Raw genomic sequence first — 26316 nt, forward strand, 5'->3', positions numbered from 1 at the left:
AATACAGATGACCTGACCAACAGATTAGGATAAACAAATCAGAAACAGATGCTTACATACCGTCACCTGATCTATATGACAAAGATGACCACTGCAGTGCGTGGAGGAAACATATTCTTAAGAAAGAGTGATGAGTCCATTAGACATTCATACCTATCTTGAACTCTACCTCTCATCTCACTAAATACAAAGTTAAACAATCAAGCCATTAAAAGAAACACAGAACATTTTGGTGATGTTAGAGGAGGCAAAGACTACAAACAGAACCCAAAAAAGTGTTCATTAATAGAAAGAAAAACTGATAAATGGCATTATGTTAAAGTTAGCATCATCTGTGAAAAAAAAAAATCAAAAGTGAAAAAGCAAGCCAGAGTGTGAGAAGCTATTTCTAATACATATATTTGACCAATGACTCAAATCCAAAAAAAGTTTTAAAAACTTAATAAGACATTCAACTCAAAAAAGAAAGAAAAAAAAAACAGCAAAAGATCCAAACAGGCACTTTACAGGAAAATATCTAAGTGGTCAATAAGCATATGAAAAGATGCTCAACTTAAATATCCTTAATGGACTTAAGAAAATGCAAATTAAAATCACAGCACTGTATCACTACATACCCATCAGAATGTCTAAATGAAATGACACAAAATAATAAGTGTTAGTGAGGACATGGAACTGAAACTCTCATATGCTGCTGGCAGGAGTGTAAAACCATACAACCATATAGGAAATTATGTATGAAAGCTGAATATAAGCATACCCTCGTTCCAGCAACTCCACTCCTTAATTAGATTCTCAACAGAAATGAATACATATGTTCACAATGATACTATCTGTAAAAGCCAAATACTAGAAACTACCCAAATGTCCATCAACATTAGAATGGATAAAATGTGGTATATTCATGCAATAGATGAACACTTTACAACTCCATGCAACAATATGGATCTCGAAAACAATGCTGAATGCCAAACATAAAAGAGCACATACCATGACTGTTTACATTGCACAAAAACAGGCAAAACTAACCCACGGTTTTGGAAGATGGGACAGTAGTTATCCTGGGGAAGAAGGTGGGTAGACTAGGAGGAGGGAAAAGGGGAATTTCTGGGTACTGATTACACATGTAAGGCTTCTGAAAATTCAACCTATATACTTAGGAAATACACACTTCTCAGTATGTGTTATTTTTTTCTGAAGATTACAAGAACCATTCTTTTGCTAGAGATGGTAATGTCCAGTTTATGATCTGAATCACAATAGCCAGAGGAGGCAGCCTGAGCTCCAAGTGACCCAATGGGGCTAGAAAAATCCTAGGTCTTTGATGACATTGCTGAGGCACTAAATATATAACCCTAGAGCCACCTTCTTATGGATTTCTTGAATGAGGTTAAGTTTTCTTCACTATTTAAACAGGGTTTTCTGTTATTTGCGACCAAACACATCCTAATTCCAAAGAACAACTCGTCTCCCCACTGCTTCCCTCTGCAAATACTTTTAACAGCTGCCTATACAATCTCCATTTCCTCTCATCTCAACCCACTCCAACCCAGGATCTATTCCAAGCTTCCCACACACACTCTCCCTATGATAACTAAAAGATGTCCATATTGCTCAATCTAAATTCCATTTGGCTTCTCAGCAACAACAGGTACTACTGGTCACACTTTCTCTTCCTTCCATATCATACTTCGAGTTTTCCTCTTAACCTCTCTGGCTACCCTTAAGCCTCCCCTGCAGGTTCATTTTCCCTTAATTGGTCACTATTTGTGTCGCTCAACGCGCAGTCCCAGTTCTCAGCTTATACTTGTTCTACACCAATAGGTCTCAACCTTGGCTACACGAATACCACCTGGGACACTGTTAGAAGCCCAATGCCCAATTTATTAAATCCAAAATCTCTGGGTTGGGGCTATTTCTTCCAAGGTCAATTCCAGGGTGCAAAGTTGAGAGCCATCTCCCCAAATAACCTCATTCACATTTGCAACGTCAAATCATCTAGGTTAACTATCCCAAATATGCATCTCTTACCCAAATATTTTCCTTGGAGTCCCAGACCCACATAATTCATTGCCAATGTGACATTCCAACTAAGACCCTTCAAGCACACTTCCACTCAGGATGTCTAAGAGTGAAGTTGAGTTCTACTTCCTGTATCTCTTCCAGTGATCCCAGTGTTAGGGAGCGAGCCTATAATCCATGAAGTGGCTGAAGGCAGAAACGTCAAAATAGTTCCAAACATCAAACCATAAGCAACTTCTGTCCATTTTACCTCCAAAATATCTCAAATCCTTCCACTTCTCCATTTCCACTACCATTACCCTGCTCTAAGCTACCATCACTTCTGGCCTAGAGTACTGCAACAGCCTTCTAACCCACGTTCAGGTTGCACCCCCTCCAAACCCATTCTCACTACATTGATCTTTCTAAAGAACTAATCATGCCATCTCATCTAGATTTAAAATCCTTTACTTCTTGATGCTCTTCAAGGTCATATTTATGTAGCCTACAAGAGCCTCTTTGGTCTAGTTCCTGACCACCACTCCCCTCCTCTGTATTCAGCCATCCACCATACTATTAATTCCATGGATGCAACATCCTCCCTCCCAGTGCTGGCCCACTGTCTAGAATACAGAAACTATGTCTGGTTTTGCTTATTTCTGACATAGCTAGATGCAGAAGTCCAATCATATTTGTTGAATCAATGCTGAATGTTATTGTAATCAATATACAAAATTATAACTATAGGTACTATGTTATAATCACATAATTCTAAATACCATATATATTAGTATGTGTATGTATATATAGAGAAAAACACTAACATATTTTCACATTTATTAGCATATGACCACATCCTCCTACTAAAACAAAGTGGGCATAATAAATTACATTACTATGATTGCTCATCAAACCTAGTGTGGCTAAGGCATAAATACTCTGTGAAGAGTAGGGACAACTTTATCAACAGCAATATAACTGCATAATATATCTATGAAAACAGGAAAACTCGAGATGCAAATGGTCACCTACTCTTGAAGACTGTGTGACATAATGGTGAGAGTACCAAACAGCGTCTCCAACAGAATACATATTATATGGGGAAGTGTTACTTTTCCAGCCCTCTCACCCATTTCTTCATATAGGATATGCCACATTTTGCCCTAAAATATGTTAGGAGTGAATACGTATTTCTCCTTCTTCCAGCTTCCATGTGGATTTGCTAGATTAATCATTTCTGAGCTCTCTCCTTCTCCACCCCTAACATTTCCTGAGGATGAATAATAACGTAATTAATGGTAGGGAGGGGCACTAATCGTATGTAGCTTAGCCTCTTCTTTTTTCTCTCTTGGAATCTTATACTGAGCACCATAATACTAGATTCCCTATTCTCCAAGCTTAAAGTTCACAAAGGTCTCTGTTGCCGGTTGTGACCATAGGTGAACTAATAACAAGTCACTTGGCTATCAGACTGTTCTGATAAAGCCCTGTTCTAAAACTGTCAGCACTGGAGGCAAGATTGGATCACCATTTGCCTTGTCTTCTGTTTCTATTTCTTAACTGATTCTGGACTTGGGAGGAAAGGAGATGCTATTTACTGATTCTCAAACCACCATATATCTAAGAATTTCATAGGCCATAAAAGGATCATCATTTTTTTTCTTCCCTATTGTAAATCATCCCTCTGAGACCTGACCAGACCAATAAATAAATAATACTACTACTCTCCCAGGTTCCTAGATCTTACAATGAAGCAATAAAAGCAGGACTCAGATGTAACAACCATCAACTGAACACATATACTTTAAATCAAAAGTCAGTGTCTGAAAAAAAAAAAAAACTCAATGTCTGGAATTAAAATTAGATAAGCTCTTTCATCCAAGTAAAAGCACTCAGGAATTTATCTATTCAGATATACTTGCACCTGAGTGTAAAACATAAGTAAAAGGATATCATTACAGAGCTGTACATAATTTTTTTTAACTGGAAATAATTTATATTCTAATACAAACTAACCAAAGCAGGAGTAATCCATGAGTAGAAGACTATGGAGCCATGAATACAAATAAGGTTATATCTCTATATACACTGATATGCAACAAGCTCCAAAAGTTAAGTATTTTTTAAAAAACCAAAAGGACAACAGTATGTATAGTATGCTCCCACGCATATTTAAAAAAAATATATATATATATACACACACGATTACACATATGTACACATTACATTGAATCAAACGAAACTGCCTATATTCTAACTTTTAAAAATGGCAACTCCATTTGGTTCAACATATTAAGTGCTTATATAGGCATAAAAAATATTATGGAAATATTTAAGTATCTGAAAAGAGGAATCAGGGCAGGGGTCTGAGCTTGGCAAGAGTTTTCAGTTTATCCTTTCATACTCTTAACTTTTTATGATACGCATTTGTTACTGCTTTTTAAAAAGCGAGTGCACCACCAATATTGAAAAAAATGTTTTCTTCAAAAGCAAATTTAAATTTAGCAGCTTGTAAAAATAAAGAGCCCACAAAAGAGAGCAGCTTAGTAATTTACCAAACCAAAATGCTCACACTGAAGCTACAAACACACACTAGGATTTTTCTTCTTTAAGTAGGCTCCAAGCCCAACATGGGGCTCAAACTCCCAACCCTGAGATCAAGAGTCACATATGCTCTCCTGACTGCACCAGCCAGGCACCCCACACTAGGATTTTTGAAATTCTCATAGGAACATACAATTGACTTAATTTATACCTCTGGCCTCAGAGAAATTCAGAAAAACACAAAACGAAAACAAAAACCGGAATCATTTAAAGTCCATCTACCGGTGATTAATCACAAGTTGAATCTAACAGAAGAGAACATATTATGATGGGTAGTTAAGCACTGAAGGTCAAAGCAAATACCAAGTTTAAAATTCCATAATTTTCCAAAGTAAATGTAAAAAACATCCAAGGCTGAGCTTTCCCTTTCTCCAATTTCATTTCCTCTTACAGTTTATCATGTCCCATCAAAGAATTTAAATTTCCACATGTGAGAACTAGGAGGAATGAAACAATAAAGAGGCACAGCCTAATGATATACCTTGCATAAGTACTGTAACTACAGAAACCACAGATATGCCTAAATGCCTATTCTAGATTCTCCTTTAAAAATATCTGATTATTCAAAAAACAAAAAAAAAAAAAAACAAGAATATATCTGATTACTTCAATTAAAACTATTACTCTAAAATGCCCTATAAATGCCAAATTGTATTTGAAAAGTGAACTTCTGGAAGACCTGAATAAAAGGACATCTCAGCCACAACGGGCATCTGGGATACACTGCACACAGTCCTGAGTGTGAAGGATTCAGATTCAGTGGAAGCTGTGGCAGAAGGTAGTGTACTTCCACACACAGCACTCCCCATTCCAACCCCATTCCAAAGATTTCCCAAGTATGACATCCGCAGATCTGGAGGTGCACACGTCTGATGAATGGTAAGAGTTCAGATGGGCTCTCAGCCTCACCTACATTCCCCCAGAGGTGGTACAAACTGTGCTATCTGGCATTAAAACCACCACCACCACTTTGACCATTTCTTAATGAAGCATTTTCCCCACACACACCTCACCTCAGGCTCCCCCCCCCATCAGTCTTATTAAAACACTTCTATTTCTCTTCTTACAAGATTACTTTTCACTTACTTTATCCTTGATGTTTTTAGTGACCATTGCTTTTGTTTTTTTTTCATCTTACCATGTGCATTTTTAATTTCACTATATCACTTTTTATCACATATTTCAATTACACACAAAAATACAGAGAATAACATTATTAAGTCAACACCCATGTACCAGCTTAGCAAGATCTTAACATTTTGCCATATTTACTTCAGATCTTTTTGCAGAACTGTTACAGTCCACAACCACTGTGTTCCACTTTCTCATCTCCCATCCTTCCCTCCCCAGAGACAGCCACTCCCCTGGTGTTTAACATGCCCATGCATTTCAAAAACATTTTAATACATACTATGTATTAACTATGGATATGTATGTCATTTTGCATATTTTGACATTATATAAATTGCATCATACCATACAAATTATTCTGCAACTTGCATTTTCACTCAACATTGTCATCATTTTAACTGCTGCATAAAATTCCATTGTATGAATATACCATCATTTATTTATCCATTCCCCCACTGATGGACATTTAAGTTGTTTCCATTTCTTTACTCTTACAAACAGTGCTATCATGAAGGCTTGTATGTATCTTCTTGGGTACACATTTGAGTTTGGAGAAAAGGAGCCTAGAAGTGGGCTGCAGAGTATGCACATCTTCACCTTGCCAAATTGCTGTCCAAAGTGATTGCACCAATTTACACTTTCTCCAGTCGAGTATGCAAGTTTCCTTTGTTCCACATCCTCTCAAACACTTGGTATTATGAGGTTTTTAAAATTTTTGCCAATCTGATGGACATGAGAAAGAAACTCAAGGTTTGTAATCTGCATGTTCTATAAGGATACTCATGTTTGTTGACTATTTGAACCATTTATTTAAAAAAATTTTTTTTCACATTGTCCTTTAAGTCTACCATCCCCTTCCGATGGGGATTAATGGTAAAGACTCTGTATCCAGGCTGTCTGGGTTCATATTCTGGCTCCATCACACCCACCTAGTTTCTGAGAATACTTTGCTTGACTTCCCCATTCCTGTTTCCTCATCTATAAAGAGACAGCAGCACCCACCTCACAGAGATAAGGGCTTTTTGAGCTTGAATGCATAAAGTGCTCACAACAGTGCCACAGAGGTTAGATGCTTTACCCCCAGGTGTCCCACAGCTGCTCTGCCAGATTCCCTTGACAGATCTACCAAACCTCAGGTGTGAGAGCTTTAAAACATCTCAATCGTGGTAACTCAGCTAAAGGGCTTGGGTCCTCTTTTGTCAATAGCAATAGTGAATCGCTGGCAACATGTTACTTTCTGAAGTCACATTATCTACTCACTTGATCAGGAGTGAGATGTACTATATAGACTCAGAAAACATTATCCCTACTGAACAAGTCATATAAACAGTATGCAAAAAGGTAGGAAACACCAACAAAACTATGAGGCACAATGTTTCTGACTTTACATTGGCATCCAATACATATCAGTGATTCCCTAAGAAGAAAATGCGGCTGACCTGCCTCTAGTGAAAACTTCAATGGTGTTGAACCACAAGCTAGACTATCAGGAAGTAGGTACAAGGATGGACACACGACCCTGCTCTTGACCTTTTCCTCACCAGGCTACCTGGCTTCTGTATTTCTACTTTGATGCACCTCCTTTGCAGCGCAGTTTTAAGAGGATCCTCCTTGAGTGTCTAGCATTCAACACTCATGAAAGAGGGCAGAAACCCCCCGGCTTGCTGCTCCGCTCTCGGAGCTCCCCTATGCAGAGTGGATGACCTTCCGCCCAATCAAGGTTTCGATTTTCACAAGAGGCTAGTCAAGTTGCCAACCTATTCATCTTGAAAGCACACAGATTCACCATCAAACAGCATAGGATATCTGCAATTCTGGACCTAGCCAGAAGCAATAACCTAAGGACATTTGTAGCTCATTTCTTGTCAGAACCAGTTGAGGACAGTGGTATTGATGGAAGACTGTGTCCAGCCCATCCATTCCTCTAGTCTAGATAGCCTCGCTTTATCCACGGCTTAAGCCATCTAAAAGCTGCATAACGTTAATACAGCGGTATTCTCCGAGGTGGTTGGATTACTGGTGATTTTTATTTTCTTCTTTTTAAACTCTTGTATTTTCCAAATTTTCTACCATGAGAATGTGTTCTGTTTATAATAAAAGAAAAACAAATGTTATTTTTAAAAGCTACATACCTGGAATATACTCTTTTTCCCACTCCCACCCTCCCACACCCCAACATAAGAACTTTAACTAAAAAACACTAGTACAAGACTCTCTGCTTTCATCAGAAACCCAAAAGTGCACTTTCAGAGAATTTTCTGCTTTGAGTAGGAACGTTGCTGAGGGTCTTCTCTACTCCAACACCCAGTCATGTTACTTGTAGGCCATGTAAGAAATTTCTTCCAGAACTAAGCATCAGGAAAACTGTTTCACCTGAGCAACTTCTGTCCTCTTTCTTCATGAACAGTGAGAATCATATAACTTGTCAGGTTTTCTCCTTTTATTTTCAGCAACAAAAATGTCAAACACAAATATAAATTATAACTAATAACTGCAGAACCTTATGACTATGCAGCTTTTCCCTGAGGATCCCCAGCTCTAAACTGGTTTTTTAGTTTGTTTTGTTGTATTTTTAATATTCTTCTCCTGAGCAGATATATTCCTGAAGCCGCCCTAAGAAGGACATAATTAAATGTAAGAGCATATACACTGCTCAATATTAATGCTTGTAATTTATATACTAAATTTTTTTTTAAGATTTTATTTATTTATTCATGAGAGATACAGAGAGAGAGGCAGAGACACAGGCAGAGGGAGAAGCAGGCTCCATGCAGGGAACCTGACATGGGACTCAATCCCAGGTCTCCAGGATCATACCCAGGGCTGAAAGTGGTGCTAAACCGCTGAGCCACCAGGGCTGCCCTATACTAAAAATTTTAAACTGAGAGACAACAAAATCATGGTTGGTGCAGTGTCAACAATCTTTCTCAACCAATAAATAAAAGCTCAATGCAACATAAGAAACTAAGAATTAATTATGTAAGAAATTAAAAGAATTATTATCTCACTTTGATGGTTAAAACCATTAAATTTCTTTTCTTTCTTTCACTTTACAAATGAGATTTACTTAATTTTTTTATATCAAGATATAGGAAACAGTGAAAATTCTTCCAGAATTACACAGATTGAGAGCAAAAGTATATAACAAAGGTATTATAAATACAGACTTCTACATCATCAGAGAAGATCTGTGTTCAAATCTTGACGTCACTACTTAGTAATGGCATGAGTCCACCTAAATGTAAATGTGAATAACATTACCTAATAGTATGTTGTGAGAATTAAGGAACATATGTAAAGTACTTAAAATAGCATATAATATGTTATCCACTCAGAACAGCTGCCATTGTCATTATATATAAAGCCTACAGAACCCCTTTAACCATTTAGCTATTTCTGCCAAAAAATTATTTAAGGATTTTCTTGTATGCCTGCAAAACAAATATTTCTCAAAAATGAGTATTTAGTATATAACAGCTCAGTGACTGAGTATTTAGTGTAACAGTGACTCTAACCAACTTACCTAAACTGTCCAGTGCGAAGAAAACAAAGAGCTCGGTTACCATAAAGAAGGTGATTTTCAGGTCTTTAAAAGAAATAATGGTTAGTCAGTAAAGGACATCACATACAAAACAAATAAAAAGCACACAGAGAACATAGGGCATGAAAAACTTCTCAAAAACTTTACATCTGTGTGGCAGAGCAGAAAGAATATAAGATTTGGAGACCTAACTGGCTAAGTCCTAATTTCTTCATTTCCTACCAGAGTAACTTTGTTCAAATCAACCTACACTTCACTGTATTCAAAATGTCCTACATTTTCTGCCTAACTGCTAAGGATGTGGTGAAGATCAAATGAGACATACTAAAAAGCTAGCAAATCACAAGTATGGTATAAAGGACAGAATTATATAAGTCAGGACTATACCACTTGACAAAGAACTCTGACAAAAAAAATCTGTAAACTGCAACAATAATTTAAATAACTTCATTTCAAATTTTGTCTTTCCTAGGGGTTTAATCTGTTCTTTCCTTGGAACAGAGCAGCCTTCCAGATGTGGTGTGCTACCCTGATTCACTTATTCCCCATGGAAACAGGCAAGGCAGGAAAGAGAGTAGCTATCTACAGCACATCCTCCAAAGCCTTGCTACAATATTAGAACTCCCAGCAAAGATGTCAGTAGGAACCAAGTATGAAGCACACTGTGCAGGAATGCTACAAAATTCTAGTAGCTGAGCAAACAGAAGATGAGGAGGAGAAAACATACACTCAACAATTCCAACTATTATCCTTTAAAAGTTCTCTCTCAGCAAAAATTACCGAACAGGGGACATCTTAAGTGTTAGTAATACCTTTAGTTAGTAACAAAATACCCTTTTTTGATCAGCTGATAATTTGGAACGGATTAACTGTAGGCAAAATGAGTACAAGAAACAAGTGACACTATACTGGAAGGCTTGAGAGAAAATGGGGCACCTGGGCAATATTCACAGTTCTGCATGACTTGCTTGAATTCTACTACTTGGTTACATACATCTACCCAGCCATCCCTAACACTTCTAATGCCCAAGTATTCTACATAGCAGGTAGAAGATACTCTCTCCAGCTCCTCATCTTGCTTTTATTTCTCCTGACTAGCATTCTGATTTGCCACACAAAAAGGATCGCAAAGTTCTATTTTGCTCTTACCTATATTCAATGGCTCTGGTGTAATAGATAATAGCTATATCAAATCTTTCTTTTGAAAACTCTTCATTTCCTTTCATTTTCATTAGTTCTCCTTGCTGAGAAACCAAGGTGAAAGAAGACCCATCAATTAAAAGCAAAGACTACCAAGAACCCCGATATCTGAGAAATAAGGGCTCTGGACTTTCATCTTTGATAACAAAAATAAGCTGGGGGATTTTTTATGTAGAAAACAAGAACCCAATACCCAATATTTTGGTATACTTATTTAAAGAAACCTATCTCTGATAACTAAAGGCTAACTTTGTTAAAGGAATATCAAAAGTAAATAAAACCACCACATTATGGATAACTACTAACAATTTATCTCCTTGTATATTATTTGGCAGGGCTACTTTTTAAACATGCCTACTGAGCCTGCCATATAGCAGGGAAAGAAAACAGATGCAAGGTAAAATTTTAAGTTAGAAAATGTATTATTCAGTAATCCTGACTGCTAAAAAAAAATATATAGGCAACGTTGAATAGGTTAATTGCCCAAAAAATGAGGCAGCAAAATCAGCGAGAATGAAATCAAAGATGCTGTAAGTATAATGGAAACTTTTCAAACTTTCTAATTTTCAAAATAAACAGGTTAAAATAAACTGGACTATATAATTTTAGTTAGTGAATAGAACCATTAAATATTTTCCTAAGTCCTTTAAAAATTTTAGTTAGAATCATATTTCCCAGGTGCCTGTCTGGCTCTGTCGATAGAGCATGTGACTCTTGATCTCAGGGCTATAAGTCTGAGCCCCACACTGGACATAGACATTACTTAAAAATAAAATCTTAAAAAAAAAATTCCTATGAGTGAATTCTATGGCATATGAATTCTATCTCAAAAAAGCTGTTACCAAAGAAAATTATATTTCCTCAACTAATTAAAAATCTTTTAGTTTAAAAAAAATCAAATTTCTATTTTTCAATTAACTTTTAAAACACATATATTTAAATGATTATTTAATATTGTATAAATTTAATAACATGTAAATATATATTTAATATACACATATAATATTTTTAAATTCTGACCAAAATGTCTTCCTCTTCTGGAAAAATAAATATTCCAATCAAATTGTATTGAAATCTTTCTTTAAACGTGTTATTATTAAATTTTACAGCTGTTCCTTGTGTGCTAACAGCAGTTTTACTGAACTTATTTTGGATGTTAACAAAAGTTCTAACAGATAAATTTTAAAATATACTTACAAGTAAATATTTATTCTCACCTCTATACATTCCGCACAATTTTGAGTTTTAAATTCTTCAAGCAAATTGCAGTTTTCTGTTACAACTTTAGTTATGTGATACTTGTCTAAATTTTATTTTTAGGAGAGAGTGAGAGAACATTTATTTTAAAAAAAAAGCAAATTGGTATTGCTAATGTTCTAAAACTTAGGTTACACAGGTCAGTCCATTAGGTCAATTAATTATTAAACTTTCTAATAACATGTTTCTTGCAGTCTTTTACATGTATCAAATAGTACAACTTAAAGTGAACTGAAAAAATGTTTTACAACATATTAGATTCATTGCTGATGAATCTAATCTATTTTACTTCTAGCATTTAAAAAAAGCACTTATTATTACATTAGTTCCAACTGTAGTTAAAACAAATGCTTGGACATAATATTCCAAATAGGCCTCATAAATACTCCAGTTAGTTCAACAAGCAATACTGAGCGCCTGTGATGTACCCAGCACAACGTTCAATAAAAATGTCTGAAGATAAAAATGTGGAAAACTTTCTAACTTTTATTTAATATAATAATTTTAAATATCTTAATTCAACATTTTGACACTCATGGATGCCATGTTAAAATGTTACTTGAAACACTGTTCTTTTAAAAATGTAATGAACTAATTAATGCTTAGGCAATAACCAAAATTTATGTTAAAAGTTTACCACACCTCATTTTCTATATTTTTAATTGTTCCATAGATTCCTTTAGGTGGTAATAATTTTATCCCAACAAAACTAGTCAAGCCTCTAGCCAAACACATTTCCAAGGTGAAAAAAAGTACCTAAAAATCTAAATTTAAGAAGGAATTTCAGAAGGTCACCAAATAAAGTAATTAATAAGGGGCAGAGTAAGATTACAGGATAAAAACCTAAGCCTTCAAATCAGGGATACCTGACTTCTCATCTAGGTTCACTCACTAGAATGCAGAAGTATCATTTAACCTCCCAAAGCCTTAGTCTTATTTCTAAAATAGGTACAACAGCAGGTACCTTTGAGCTATTCTAAAGAAGAGAACAGGGGATCCCTGGGTGGCTCAGCAGTTGAGTGTCTGCCTTCAGGCCCAGGGCGTGATCCTGGAGTCCTGGAATCAAGTCCCCGCACTAGGCTCCCTGCATGAAGCCTGCTTCTCCCTCTGCCTGTGTCTCTGCCTTTCTCTCTCTCTCTCTCTCTCGAATAAATGAATAAAATCTTTTAAAAAAATAAAAGAGAACAGAGAGAGAATGTCAGAACCAAGCCCACACTGGTGCCCAACACGTGATATTGGTCCTCTACTTCTACCATAAAATCTACCCTATAGGCAGCCTGGGTGGCTCAGCGGTTTAGCACCACCTTCAGCCCAGGGCCTGATCCTGGAGACAAGGGATGGAGTCCCATGTTGGGCTCCCTGCATGGAGCCTGCTTTTCCCTCTGTGTTTCTGCCTCTCTCTCTCTCTCTCTCTCTCTCTCTCTGTATCTCTGTCTCTCATGAATAAATAAATAAAATCTTAAAAAAAAAAACCCACCCTATAATTAAAGGCCTCCAGAACAATGAGAACCCTATAATTAAAGGCCTCCAGAACAATGAGAACCACCTCTATCAATGTAATATAGCCCAGTATGTAATATTAGAAAAAACTGTCTTCATGTTTAAGCTTAATTTCTCTCCATCACTTAGATCAACAGTATAAGATTTGGCCTCTTCTCAAGTGGTGATGGCATTGGTGCCAGTCACCAACTAAAGAGCCAAGTATTTTCCTCCTTCAAGATCCCTATAGCCATAATATAAAAACACTGCTAACATTCAAATGCTTTAAAGAAACATATTTCACAAAGTTAAAAAAATATACAAAGCAGTTTCATTATACAAAAGAATAACAGTCATCAGGAAAATGAAAATTATAATCTTAGCTCTATTACTTACTTCTCTTTTGAAGGAAAATACATGAGATGAGGCCCCAGTCATGAACTCTTTTTTTGGGTATCATATATAATACCTATGGCATTCACTTAGTAGCATTTTTTTTAAGGTTTTATTTATTCATGAGAGACAGAGAAAGAGGGGCAGAGACACAGGCAGAAGCAGACTCCATGTAGGGAGCCCGATGCGGGACTCAATCCCAGGACTCCAGGATCAGGCCCTGGGCCGAAGGCAGGAGCTAAACCCCTAAGCCACCCAGGGATCCCCGACTTGGTAGCATTTTTTAAAGTATGATGTCAGAAATCATTAAGACAGAAAATTTAGGATAAAGCTAACTACAAAGTTAAAATTCTCTTATAAAAAGGATTTTGAGAAAAACATTTTTTAAAATCCTTACATAAATAAGAAATCACATAACCATACATTTCATTTTCCCAAATAATGCCTTAAATCTGAGCCAAGTAACAATTTAATGCATTTATACTTACATTCAGTAAAGAAAATACTTAACATAGGCCAACAATTGTCAACTGCTCCTAATTTAGGTAGAATTGTTACATCGCCTGTGTATTTCACCCAATTCAAAGCTTCTTCCATTGCCAAGATTTTCTGTATCAAAAAGATTAAGAATGTGGTTTGGGTATTCATTTTAATTTTAAATTTACACACAGCACCATAAATTTAAACATACAGTATTTCAGATTTTTTTTTAAGATTTTATTTATTTATGAGAGAAAGAAAGAATGCACGCACGCTACAGAAAGCACGAGGTGGGGGAGAGGCAGATGGAGAGGGAAAGGCAGATGGAGAAGGAGAGGCAGACGCCCCACTGAGCAGAGAGCCCAATGCGGGGCTGGATCTCAGGACCCTGGGATCATGACCTGAGCTAAAGGCAAGACACTTAAGCAACTGAGCCACCCAGGCCCCCTAAGTATTTCAGATTCTTAATAAAAACCTACACAATCTCATGTTTTCATTACTCTAGCACGCAACCTAGAATACCTGGACCCCAATATATATAAGTTAACTGACACCATGGACTCACATATGTATATCTTCAAGTAACCTCAGGCTACCCTCAGACACCAGGATGGTGCTTCAATCATTACAGACCTGGAAGCTGAGGTTTACAACCTGGCCAGGAGCTGCCCTGCGTAGCAGGAGGGTACAATAATACAAGGTGAACGAGAGGTCTCAGAACTTATCTAAACTAGGACTTCCATCCTTACCACAAGGTTAAAGGTAAAGATTAAGGTTCCTGAAAGGGACTGTGTATTTTAAATGGTCTATGGCAAATAGAAGAGTAAGGAGATAAACAATAGGAGAGTGCAGCTGTGAAAATAAGCACTCAGTGCAAAGATATTCATGAAGAGTAGGAGTTCACAGAAATATTATTCATACATCTAGTCTGAAACGACTTTAGAAGTTAATTAGAAGAGTTATCAATGCTCATGTCAGGCTTAAGGGAAACAGATGTTTATGTTACCAGTAGCATTAAAAATTGGCTTATCATTTTGTCTGGAGATTATCTAATAATGACGTATCAAAAATGTTCATACCGAGGCCTAATAATTTCATTTGGGAGAATATATGCCAGATAAATAATCTAAAGAAGAAAAAAACAATCATATGTAAAAGAAGCCCAAAATTATACTACCCATATGGGGGGGCATGATGCACACCCCCAAAATAAGGAGACTGTATAAGCAAAATATAGAAATCAATACTAGCGAATACATGTAAATCACTAACATGTGACCCCAATTCATGTGGCAATGAGCCATGAGACAAATGTCATTTATCAGCAATAACTGTGCTTGTTTCCTGTGTTTTAACACTTATATTTTCTAAAAAAAAAAAAAAAAATTACTTACATTTTCTATTTTATAACCAATCCTCAATAAGCCCCCAATAAAGAATGAATCATTCTGCAAAACAAAACAATAAAACACATTTATTTCCATCTTTAATCAGCTACACTTCAATTTTCCAGTGGACAAAAAAAATCCTACATTTCAAGAATACTGTTATGTATACATAAAGTCTACTTCCCACAAGCACTTTCATGCCCAATTTACCTAAGAATATAGAAGTAATCTTACATTGGCTTCAAGAAATAAAATGACTTAGTATAACCTTTAGATGTATGGATTTTAAAGTTCACTACACTAAGATTTCTTATGAAACTACACTGGCTGATACAAAGTATAGCAAAGGATTATCAGGAAATAAACACTTGGCTTCATAACCAATCGAAATAAGAAAAAGGATCAAATGGTTTTCCAAGGGAAAACATCCTCAGTGCAGAACAGGAAACTGCCTCAAATACTGTATAATAAAAGTTTATCCCAAAGAACAAATATTTGTTGTGATGCTGACAGTGGCATGATTTTACAAGAGAGAATCCATCACTTTCGGTGACAAAAGTTCCTGTGAACCAGGAGCATACTTTCATCTGTGACAAATCCCAATTTCTATCCTTTAATGATAAGGAATGGTCCTGGATCTCATCCTTCATGTCAGAACCAGAAAGACAGCCATCTATCTAATTTCTCAAATACATAACATAAACTCACGGGTAGCAGAGTGATCTCAGATTAATCCAAACTGAAACCATAATCCATTAACCACTATAAATTAGTAACATGGGCCTGACACTGTATAAATATTTATTTTCTTTAGATACGGGGGGGGGGGGGGGGGAAATACACATTCTACCACTTACCACGACTTTCTTTGCCAAATCCACAATATCTTCCATCAATTCTAGATGTTGTAATTTCTTCAAACTTATCTCAGAAGCATGAGAGTTGCTTAAATACAAATTTATTTTTTAAAACATTAGGTTCTCATATATATTCACTGAATTTTACACCCTACCATGTTATATCTCGATTTAAGCTACTTGAAAAAATTTAATTCTCTTTTACTTCATTCTAGGTAACCATAAGTTGTTTACTAAGTTGACAAAATACTGTACCTTTTTCTCCTTTCTATACTACAATGCTGCTTCTTATAAACAAGCATATTAATTTTCCATAACTCAGTTTCAAGTCTACCATCTAACGCTCTTCAGAGGTTCATTCATCATGTCACCATGATTTAGTCATTCATATAGAAATCCAAAACATTAACTTTTCCCACATGATTACGTAAGAATGAAGCTGAACAGTATATACGAGAATAAGACATAAGCCCTCCCTTGTACTTGGCATTCCTCAAGAATGGTCAACATGTTTATTACTGTTTATACAAAACAAATGACTTATAGCAACTTACGTGGCCTCCACACAGGGGTGTAACCGTGATATTATAGAACTATGCTGACGTTGAAACAGAAGTGGCCAGAAGATGTATATTTTAATGGCATCACAATAATCTTGCAGGACAGAAACTGGTTTACTACACCACATATTGCAGATGTCAAATTCTTAATTAAGAAAAAGTTTTGAATTAATATTTTATGCCTCATTTTGGAATAAACCAACACTGTTAATAGAGAAAAGGTTACAATGGATATGGAAAGGTAAATAGGAAGGGGATGAGCAAAATAGATGAAGAGGACTAAGAGGTAAAACTTCCACTTACGAAAAAATAAATCATGGGGATGTAAAGTTCAGACAGCATAGGGAATATAGTTAGTAACACAGTAATAACTTTGTACAGTAACATATAACTACACTTATGGTAAGCATTTCATTTACATGTATAAATGCCAATCACTCTGTTGTACACCTGAAACTAATATAATATTGCATATTAACTATACTTCAATTAAAAATACATAAATCAAAAAATAAAAAATAAAAATGAAAACTATGTAGGACTGTTACATTGATGTGAATGGATGAACTTCCCACAACAATCTCTCAACAACAACAAAAAAAAAAAAAACCAAAAAAAAAAAACAATCTCTCAACAAATTAAAATACCAATGTAAAAAATAATAATAAATAAAATAAAAAATACCAATGTACTCACCTAAGTTTCTCTCACTTTGGGTAAAATCTTTATACTGCATACCCTAAACAAAAAAAAATTCTTTTTATTTTTCTCTAGTGAAATGCAAAAGTAGTTTTCAATTTTTTTTTTTTAACATTTATTTTATTTTTTTTTTTTTTAATTTTTTTTTTTCATTTATTTATGATAGTCACAGAGAGAGAGAGAGGCAGAGACACAGGCGGAGGGAGAAGCAGGTTCCATGCACCGGGAGCCTGGTGTGGGATTCGATCCCGGGTCTCCAGGATCGCGCCCTGGGCCAAAGGCAGGCGCCAAACCGCTGCGCCACCCAGGGATCCCTAGTTTTCAATTTTTAATGTAAGGACTATCAGTACTAAACTAATAAACTTTTCAGTGCACATTTACTTATATACTTTGATTATATACTTATATACTTTGATCTTCAACCGGTGAATCTTTAGGCTTTTTTCCCAAGTGTTTCCCCCGGGGTCTGCATCTACAGCTGTCTCTTGAGAGCCTTTCTAATCTCCAGTCAGAAAACCATCTTTCCCCATCACTCATTCTCTGGTACTGCACATTCTTGTTGTTAAGGCACTGCTTCCTTTCCCTTATGAAATCGAATTTGTACCTCCCTGTGAAAAGTTTTGTAGCACAAAAACATCTTTACTCCCATAACTCTAAATCAAAAAACCTTTAAAAAGTAGACATTAAGTCCTCAGCATAATAAAAAAAAGATCTGTACTATGAATAGTGATGGGTGTAGTTTTAACTAGATTTCTTGGGGTGATAATTTTACAACATATACACATTTTAAGTCATTATGTTGTATGCCAGAAACTAATACAATCTCACATTAATCTCTCAAAATAATAAGCCTTTAAGACAAAGCATTAAAACAAAAGAGCAACAAATCTTACCACCCCATCGCAGTAAAGTTGAGTCACACGAACATAATCATTGGACATAAATTCAGGAGCAAAGACACAACCGTCCACATAAGGGCAATCTTCTGACAAAGCATCATCTGCTATAGTGAAATCTCCCAGGGCAAAATCATCCATGCTGTACCATCCTAAGGAAACAACACAAACCCAAATCAGTACTTAAATCATTCGAGAAAATATGAGAAGCAGTTTTCCTGGCTTATATAGTTTATTAGAAAAATCCTTCAAACTTAGGCCTCCCCAAAAAATCAGTAAGAACACTGAGCTCTGGAAGATTCTCATCCTCAGCTACTGTTTGCCCAACTCTCTTCAAATATCAGTTTAATCTCTTTTTTTCCCTTAGGATCACACAGTCACCATTTCTACTCTGAACTTATTTGTTTACATGTCTCCTTTAGATGGAAGATAATTAAGTGTATCTTACTCACTTTTGTATGTGCCCAGCACATGGTAAAACCCTTGAATAATTGCTGAATGAACAAAAGACATCTTTCCATTGCTGCCCTTTTACCCCATCTGCTTTTATTGCATCCTGTGAAATATGCCATTTCACCACACACAAACTGCCATATTCTCAACCCCCTGGCCAGAAGTGAATCCTGACTCCACTGAGAAAATGGTTTATCTGCTGCTCATATTCTCCTATCCGTCCATCTATGTGTGTTCCTGTCTTGGGCAAAGGGGCAGAGTTGGAGTGGTACAGGCCAAGCTCATCAATCTCCTAACTCCCCAGAGCCACATCCAGACTTCCATCCTCCTAACAATTGCTGCATCTGGCACTCTTACAACTGCAACACACAGCACTGCTAGATTGCAAAGGTGGGCAAAAAATCTCATATTATCAACAGCCTCGTATTATGAAACATATTATCTGTGTTTTGAAAAGGATTATTTCAATGGGGGAAAAGGGAAATTAGGGCTGGAGTTTCAGACTAAGGCTTCTTTCTGGAATAAAGTTCAATAATAAAGATTTATAGCTATCAGAGAATAGCTACAAAACCTAAACATCACTGAAAAATGCAGCATGGCAGCATTTCTAACTCTTGCCCAAGTAATGGCCGCCTTTTCATATCATCACTAGAACCACATCAACACCATTTCTTAGACCTTTCCATTTCACCACTATTATCTGGCTATTGTTAGGACAAACCAAGTTTCTTTTTTCCTAAGCAAGACCACCATCAGTCCTTAAAATACAAATCTATTTAATTCTTCTTAGGTCTAATTTGCTGTATGAAAACCTCACAGTATGAGAAGAACAATAACAATCTTCCTAGCTAACTATTTGTCACACATTGTACCAATTATTTTTATATACATTATCTCGTTCATCCTCACAGCAATTCTCAGGTCCAATCATCATCACCTGCAGGGTACAGCTGGGAAGCATTGAGTAAAATTCAGTAATTTGCTCAAGCTCATCAAGCTAGAAGGATTCAAACATAGGTCCTCTGATTTCACAGTCTCTCTCACTCTATTTCACCACATCTACCTTTCCTTGTCATTGCCACCTACTTAGTTCTCACTTGTTGTCCTGTTCAAGAACACTGGCTATTAGTTGAGTGTTCCCTTTCTCTCTTCCAAACTCTCAACATCCCAGCCACATCAAGGCCCATGAAGACAATCCCTTCAAGACCCCAGCCTCCTGTTCACCTCCTTGATTAAAATGATCTTCACTGCCCAGGACACCCAGGCTCTTCCTTCCCAAGGCTATATCTCAGATCATGGTGCAGGTCTAAACCAGTTTTTAAATCTTTAACTCTGATTAGCTCCTCTGACCACAACCAAGAGTCATAAAGCTCTTGTGTCCCCTTATTTCCTACACAGTCTTCATCTTCATCACCAATTGTTCCTCCCTTCTCTCCCATTCAAATCTTCCATTCTCATTCACTTTTGGCTTTCTGCAAATGGGTTTCCACCTCTGCCATTCAAGGGTACTGCTTACAATGAGGTCATTAGTGACCTTCTATAACAGACTGGTTATCAGGTCTGGAACCTGACCTGTTCTGGATGAGCAATATTTCCAGAGTTTAGGGAATCTAACTCCAAAAGTGAAAAAAAAAAAAAAAAAACAGACACTTTAGGACCCAAGTATGGCATGTAAAATGGAACACATGCTCTCTGGGAAATAAATACACTTTTAAACTCATTCGCTTTACATTTTGTGTGTGTATGTGTATACATATATATCCTCACAGCAATATACATATATATATATATATATAAATATATATACATATACACACAAGAACAAAAAACTCTGTCACAGCCCACACATCACCATTGTGGCATGGATTACAATATAATTAATGTGCTCATACACAGCAGACTAAGCCGCTGTGACATCATGCTGGTCATTCACAGCCTGGCTGACTTCAGTGATAGCACACCCTATACCAACTACACTGTAATTAGACACTGACATGATTATTTTCTATTCTGTTTTAATCAACAAGGTGACTGACACAGAGGTTAATTAAGAGCATGGACTCTGGAACCAGACTGCGTGGGACTGAATCATGGCTCCCCATTTCCTGAATGTGTGATCTTGGGCAAGTTACTTAACCTCTCTGTATTTCAGTTCTCATATATCAAATGCAAGAGCAATACTACCTATCTGATTAACCAGTTAACACATTTGTATTGCTTAGAATAGTACATGCCATATAGGAAATGCTAGAAATATCAGCTATCATTAACATTAATATTAGAGGAGTACTTCTAAAAATCCACTGTTTGGATGCTTCCAGCTAAATGGTCTGCCTTAATGCTAAGTCCAAAGAGCACTTTTCAGCTTACAACTTACTTGACGCTGTTGACCACTTCCTCCTCCTCAGAACTCTTCATTTGGACTCCAAAGACCATCTTCTCCTGGTTCTCCTCCTATTCTTCTGGCTGCTTTTCCTCAGTCTCCATGGGCTCTTCTTCTCCATTCCCCGCCACCCAAATGTTAACTCTCTTTTCTTTTCAGGCTTACTCTCTCCTCGGTGACCTTATCCACCACACCCATGGCTTAAAACAGCACTTTCTGAACTTCCATCATTTGCATAGCTCCACCATGATTTTTACCATTTCCACATAACACATGTATTTTTATTTACCCAGTATTTCTCTTTTATTGGGCTCACTTGGCCTACATGATATCCATGACATCATAGGTTTGATGTACAACTTATGTTTTTCATACACATTAAATTCTTAACTATTAAAAAATCTACGTGCCACTTTAAATATCTCATATTTCATTTTAGCAAACAATGGCTACACACGCCCAAATGCTGAATCTCTAATTTCTCCAGGCTGTGTTGCATCTCTATAGTCCCTGTCAACATGTTATTGAATCTTAAGATGTCTCACAAGCCTCTCGGATTAAGTTCAAAAATGAACTTATCTTTTTCCTCAAAAACAAACGGATGAAACCAAGTTCTTTCCTCTTTCCTCTGTGTGTTAGCAGTCAGTTGCTCTACATGCCACCTAGTTAACCAGAGTAGCTCCCTGGGATTCAATCTAGGCTCCGCAGTCTTTTTCAACATTCCTATTCACCTGACCACAAAGCCCTGTCATTTTCATCCACCAAAGAAACCTAAAATAGGCACACGTACACCTCTTCATGCCAGTGACACTGCCTTAATTGTTTCATTTTTTCTCCTCTGAACTAACTGAACAAGCAGCTTTCTAGCTGGCGACTTGCTTTTGACTCTGGCACCCTCTAAAACTCTGATAACATTTCAGTGCTTAAAAATCATTCAGTAGCTTCCCTTCATCTTCAGAATAAGGTTCAAACTCCCATCCATAGCATGTAAGGCCTTTGTAATCCTGTTCCTGCTTTTATTTTCAGTCACTTCATGACATGCAACTTAGAAGCCATTCATACTCAACTGCTTCTGATTCATGAACCTTATTCTGCAACCACCTGTTTACCAATCCTTAATACTTAATTCTGGGATGCATTTCTCACTACTACCAAGTTTTTGCATCTCTTCTCTGTAAGCCCAGAGTACCCTGTCCATATCTCTTTGACAGCAGTTCTCACACTGGTCATCACTGGTTTATCTTTGTTAAGCACAGAGGATACACTGTGCCCTACTCACCTTGATTCCCTAGCTCAATGTTTCCCAAATCTTTTATTCACACTCCCCAAGTTTCTACGTTTAAATAAATAAACGTTTTCTAAAGTTGCAAAATCCACCCCACCACCTATGCTACTGTTATTCAATATTTTTTCTTGAGACTAACTCAACTTCTAACTTAGATGTAAATTCGTTTTAATAGAAAATTTGGTATCACAATAAATCTTACACTTGGTAAGACACGTTTGTTTTTTTCCTAATACAAACTCAAGTAAACACACTGCTAAAATTAAACATTAATGTAAAGGACTTCTAATCCCAACAGTTACAAAGAACTAATGGGGGACTCTCATTGCAAAACAAAGTAGGTTCTAGATTTTAAAAATTTATAATTTTGCTGAGCTCATAGCTCATAGAAATAGGGAACATTTAAAGCCACCCTTTCCCCCCCAAAAGGAATAAACCTCTAGCTAAAAACTAAAGCTGACAGTCAAGAGCTACAAACAGTAATGCCAAGAGCAATAATGGACACTGAGCACTGGGCCAGAAGCAAAGTGAGGAAACTGAGCCATGCAAACTCCCTGGCTTCCAATGGAAGCCGATACAAATCAGGAGGAAAGCACAAATCAAACTCTCAAGATGCTTCAGGGAAAGATCAATCAAATAGGAGTTCATAACCAAAGATCATCAAGCAAAGGAGGTGACAACCCACCATGAGGGAGAGACAACAGAAAGAACAGCAATGAATTTAGACCCCTAAAGACATCAGACATTGGATTGACTGCCATATACAGCCTACAGAATACCCATAGATTCAGAAAAAAGAGCAAGCAACATAAGACTATAAAAGACTTGGGAATCTAAAAAAAGAAGTGGAACTTCTAGAAATAAAAAATATAACTGTTAAAAGTAAAAGGAAAAAAATAGATTCACTTAAAAGAAGATTAAGCACAGATGAAAAGAAATTATGAACTACAAGATGTGCCTAATGAAATCACCTAGCACTGGAAATTCTGGTAAAGAAACAAGGAAATGAAAACTAAGAAAGATGAAAAGTAATTGATCTGCCAACAATTCAACACATGTACATCCAATTAAACTTCCAGAAGAAGAAAATAGATAAAATCAAAGCGAGATAAAATAAATAATATTTATTACAAGGCTCAGAATCTCTAGACTTAATGAAAGACAAAATTCAAAATCAAGAAACACGTGTATTCAAAAGAGGATAAATAAAGATATCTCCAGCAGACTTAGAAAGGAAATGACATAGGACCAAAAATAGAAAATTCAATGCAACCAGAAGAAAATTTTCTTCCAAGTAAAAAAAAATAAAACTGGCAAGAGGCTTTGAATGTAGAATATCTTTCCCATGTAGAGAGAAAATAATCTATCAACCTAGATAGACCTATATACCCAATGAAACTATCTCTCAAGAACAAGGGTAAAATGAAAAAAAAATTTTTTTTTAATTTGAGAGAGAAAAAAAATACACATGCGCACAAGCAGAGGGAGAGGGAGCAGACTCCCCACTAAGCATGGAACCCAACTCAGGGCTCTATCCCAGGGCCCTGAGATGATGACCTGACCCAAAGTCAGGCGCTTAACTGACTTAAGCCACCCAGGCACCGTGGAAAGTAGTTTTAGATAAAAATTGAGCTATCAATAGATTTGAATTAATTTATTAAAAAAATACTAATTAAAACACAAACTAGCTGACTAGATTAAAAGAAAAGCCCTGTAATATATTCTTTATAACAGACACCTAAAACTTAAGGACATTAAAAAAAAAAGACAGTAAAATAAGAGAAAAGGGTATTCCAGGTGTATTACCACCCAAACGAAGGTGGGACAGACTAAATAGATGCTAAGACAGAAAGCAAAATTAGGCATGGAGAGGATCACAGCATAATAGAAAAGGTTCAATCTATGAGGAAAATAATGTTAAACTTCTACATATCTAATCAAAGTCTCAAAATACATCAAAAAAAAAAAGTTAAAACTACAAAAAGTCAAGAAAAAGAGATGACTGCAACACATCTCTCTCAATAACAAATGAAACAGAAATTAATAAAGACAGTCTAAAGCATATAATTTACAACCTTGATCTAACAGATACATAACAATTAGAGAATATATATTTGTCACAAGTACACACTGAAAAGTTATAATTCACTATGTACAGGGCCAGAAGTCCAGGGCAAGCAAATATTTTTTAAAATATAAAATACATACTATATTCTCTGATAACACAATCTAGAAATGAATAATAGAAATAAATGTTAGTGTAGATACATTTAGAAATTAAAAAACATGTTTCAAAGGAAAGTTTAAAACATGTAAGTCAAAGAAATCAAAATGAAAAATTTTAAAAGTACTTAGATTTGACAATAAAAGCACTATAAATTAAACAATGTTAGATAAATCAAAATTAATTTTAAGCAAGTTTACAGCCTAATAACTTCCTTACACTAGGAAATAACAATGGCTGAAAATTAATGAGTTAAGAATGCAATTTAAGTTAGAAAAATAACATAAGGGTAAAAAAGTCCAAACACAGAAAAAGAGGTAAGTAAAAGAAAAAGAATCAATGAACTAAAACACAAAAATGTAATAGAATTAAGCCAAAAATTAATCACTTGCCTAGATTACTAAACTAGACTTTTGACAAAATTAATAAAGAAAAAAAAAAAGTCACACACAAATAATATTCAAAATGAGAAAGGGAATATTAACAATAAATAAAGCAGAAATTTAAAAAGTAATTAAGAAAATACCATGAACTTGATGACAACTTAAAATTTTTGTTGAAAAGACAAATTGCTTAAACTTACCAAATTAAAAACAAAATCTGTAGTCCTATTACTACTCAACTGCTAATCACTACTAAATTATTAACAATTTACAATCCATCTACAAAGAAAACATTAGATCCAAATGATCTTAGAGGTAAATTCCAACCTCTAATCACTTTTAAGAAACAAATCACTCTAATGCAAACTGTCCCAGGGAACAACAACAAAAAGAACTATTCTCTGATTAGTATAAGGTCAGTGTAACCTTAATGCCAAAATCAGACAAAATTGTCAATAAAGAAAAATGACAGATGATTTCACTCAGATACAAAAATCCTACATAAAATATTAGCAAATTCATTCCAGTAGTTCATGAAAAGACAATTCGCTAAAATCAATTTGGGTTTATCTTAGTAAAGAACACAAAAGAGAATTAAGAATTTTAAAATATATTAATTGAAACCCATTACATTTAATAAATTAAAAAAGAAAACCACAAAATATGAGTTTTTCTATCCCATGTAGAAAAGCACGTGACAAAATTGCAAAGACTCCCCTAATTAATAACGCATTTTTAATGAGAAAACATTCCTTTTAAAATCAGGAATGAGACATGTATACCTACTATAATCACTTCTAACAACGATAATCATTTCTATTGAACACAGATGTAAAAGTACGCCATCATATTAAGACCAGAAAAAAAAAATTTGAAGGGAAAATAATTGAAAGGAAGAACCAAGTGTCAATATTTGCAATGATACAATTATTCACACAGAACTCAAAAGAATTACAGAAATTCTATTAGAAATAATGAAAGTTTTTCAAGTGATGGCTAAAGATTAATATAAAAATCCATTAAATTTCTATTTAGCTAACAATAAAGTGAGAAAATAGAATCTTAAAAAATAACACCATTTATAAAAGCAACAAAACTAGAA

At 35.7% G+C, this 26316-nt stretch overlaps 1 protein-coding gene across 7 annotated transcripts in view; it reads right to left on the minus strand.

The window, feature by feature from the left end:
- The window catches only part of TTC3 (tetratricopeptide repeat domain 3), a 117890-nt gene that overhangs the window by 86726 nt on the left and 4848 nt on the right, over window positions 1-26316 (minus strand). For 3 of the 7 annotated variants that reach the window (XM_041735281.1, XM_041735279.1, XM_041735280.1), the window contains exons 2-10: window positions 18484-18638; window positions 17588-17630; window positions 16886-17036; window positions 16332-16419; window positions 15481-15534; window positions 14095-14215; window positions 11695-11780; window positions 10427-10521; window positions 9260-9322 (exon numbers count right to left, since the gene is read on the minus strand). The exons of 1 other annotated variant lie outside the window; for it this stretch is intronic. In XM_041735281.1, the coding sequence (XP_041591215.1) occupies window positions 9260-9322; window positions 10427-10521; window positions 11695-11780; window positions 14095-14215; window positions 15481-15534; window positions 16332-16419; window positions 16886-17036; window positions 17588-17630; window positions 18484-18627 (845 nt within the window). In that variant the 5' untranslated portion in view covers window positions 18628-18638. Of the gene's footprint in view, window positions 1-6333; window positions 7761-9259; window positions 9323-10426; window positions 10522-11694; window positions 11781-14094; window positions 14216-15480; window positions 15535-16331; window positions 16420-16885; window positions 17037-17587; window positions 17631-18483; window positions 18639-21316; window positions 23916-26316 lie in introns of those variants that run through there. 3 more of the 7 variants (XM_041735282.1, XM_041735277.1, XM_041735283.1) reach the window with 3 other exon arrangements.

This window comes from Vulpes lagopus, chromosome 20, assembly GCF_018345385.1.
Source record: "Vulpes lagopus strain Blue_001 chromosome 20, ASM1834538v1, whole genome shotgun sequence".
Lineage (NCBI taxonomy): Eukaryota > Metazoa > Chordata > Mammalia > Carnivora > Canidae > Vulpes > Vulpes lagopus.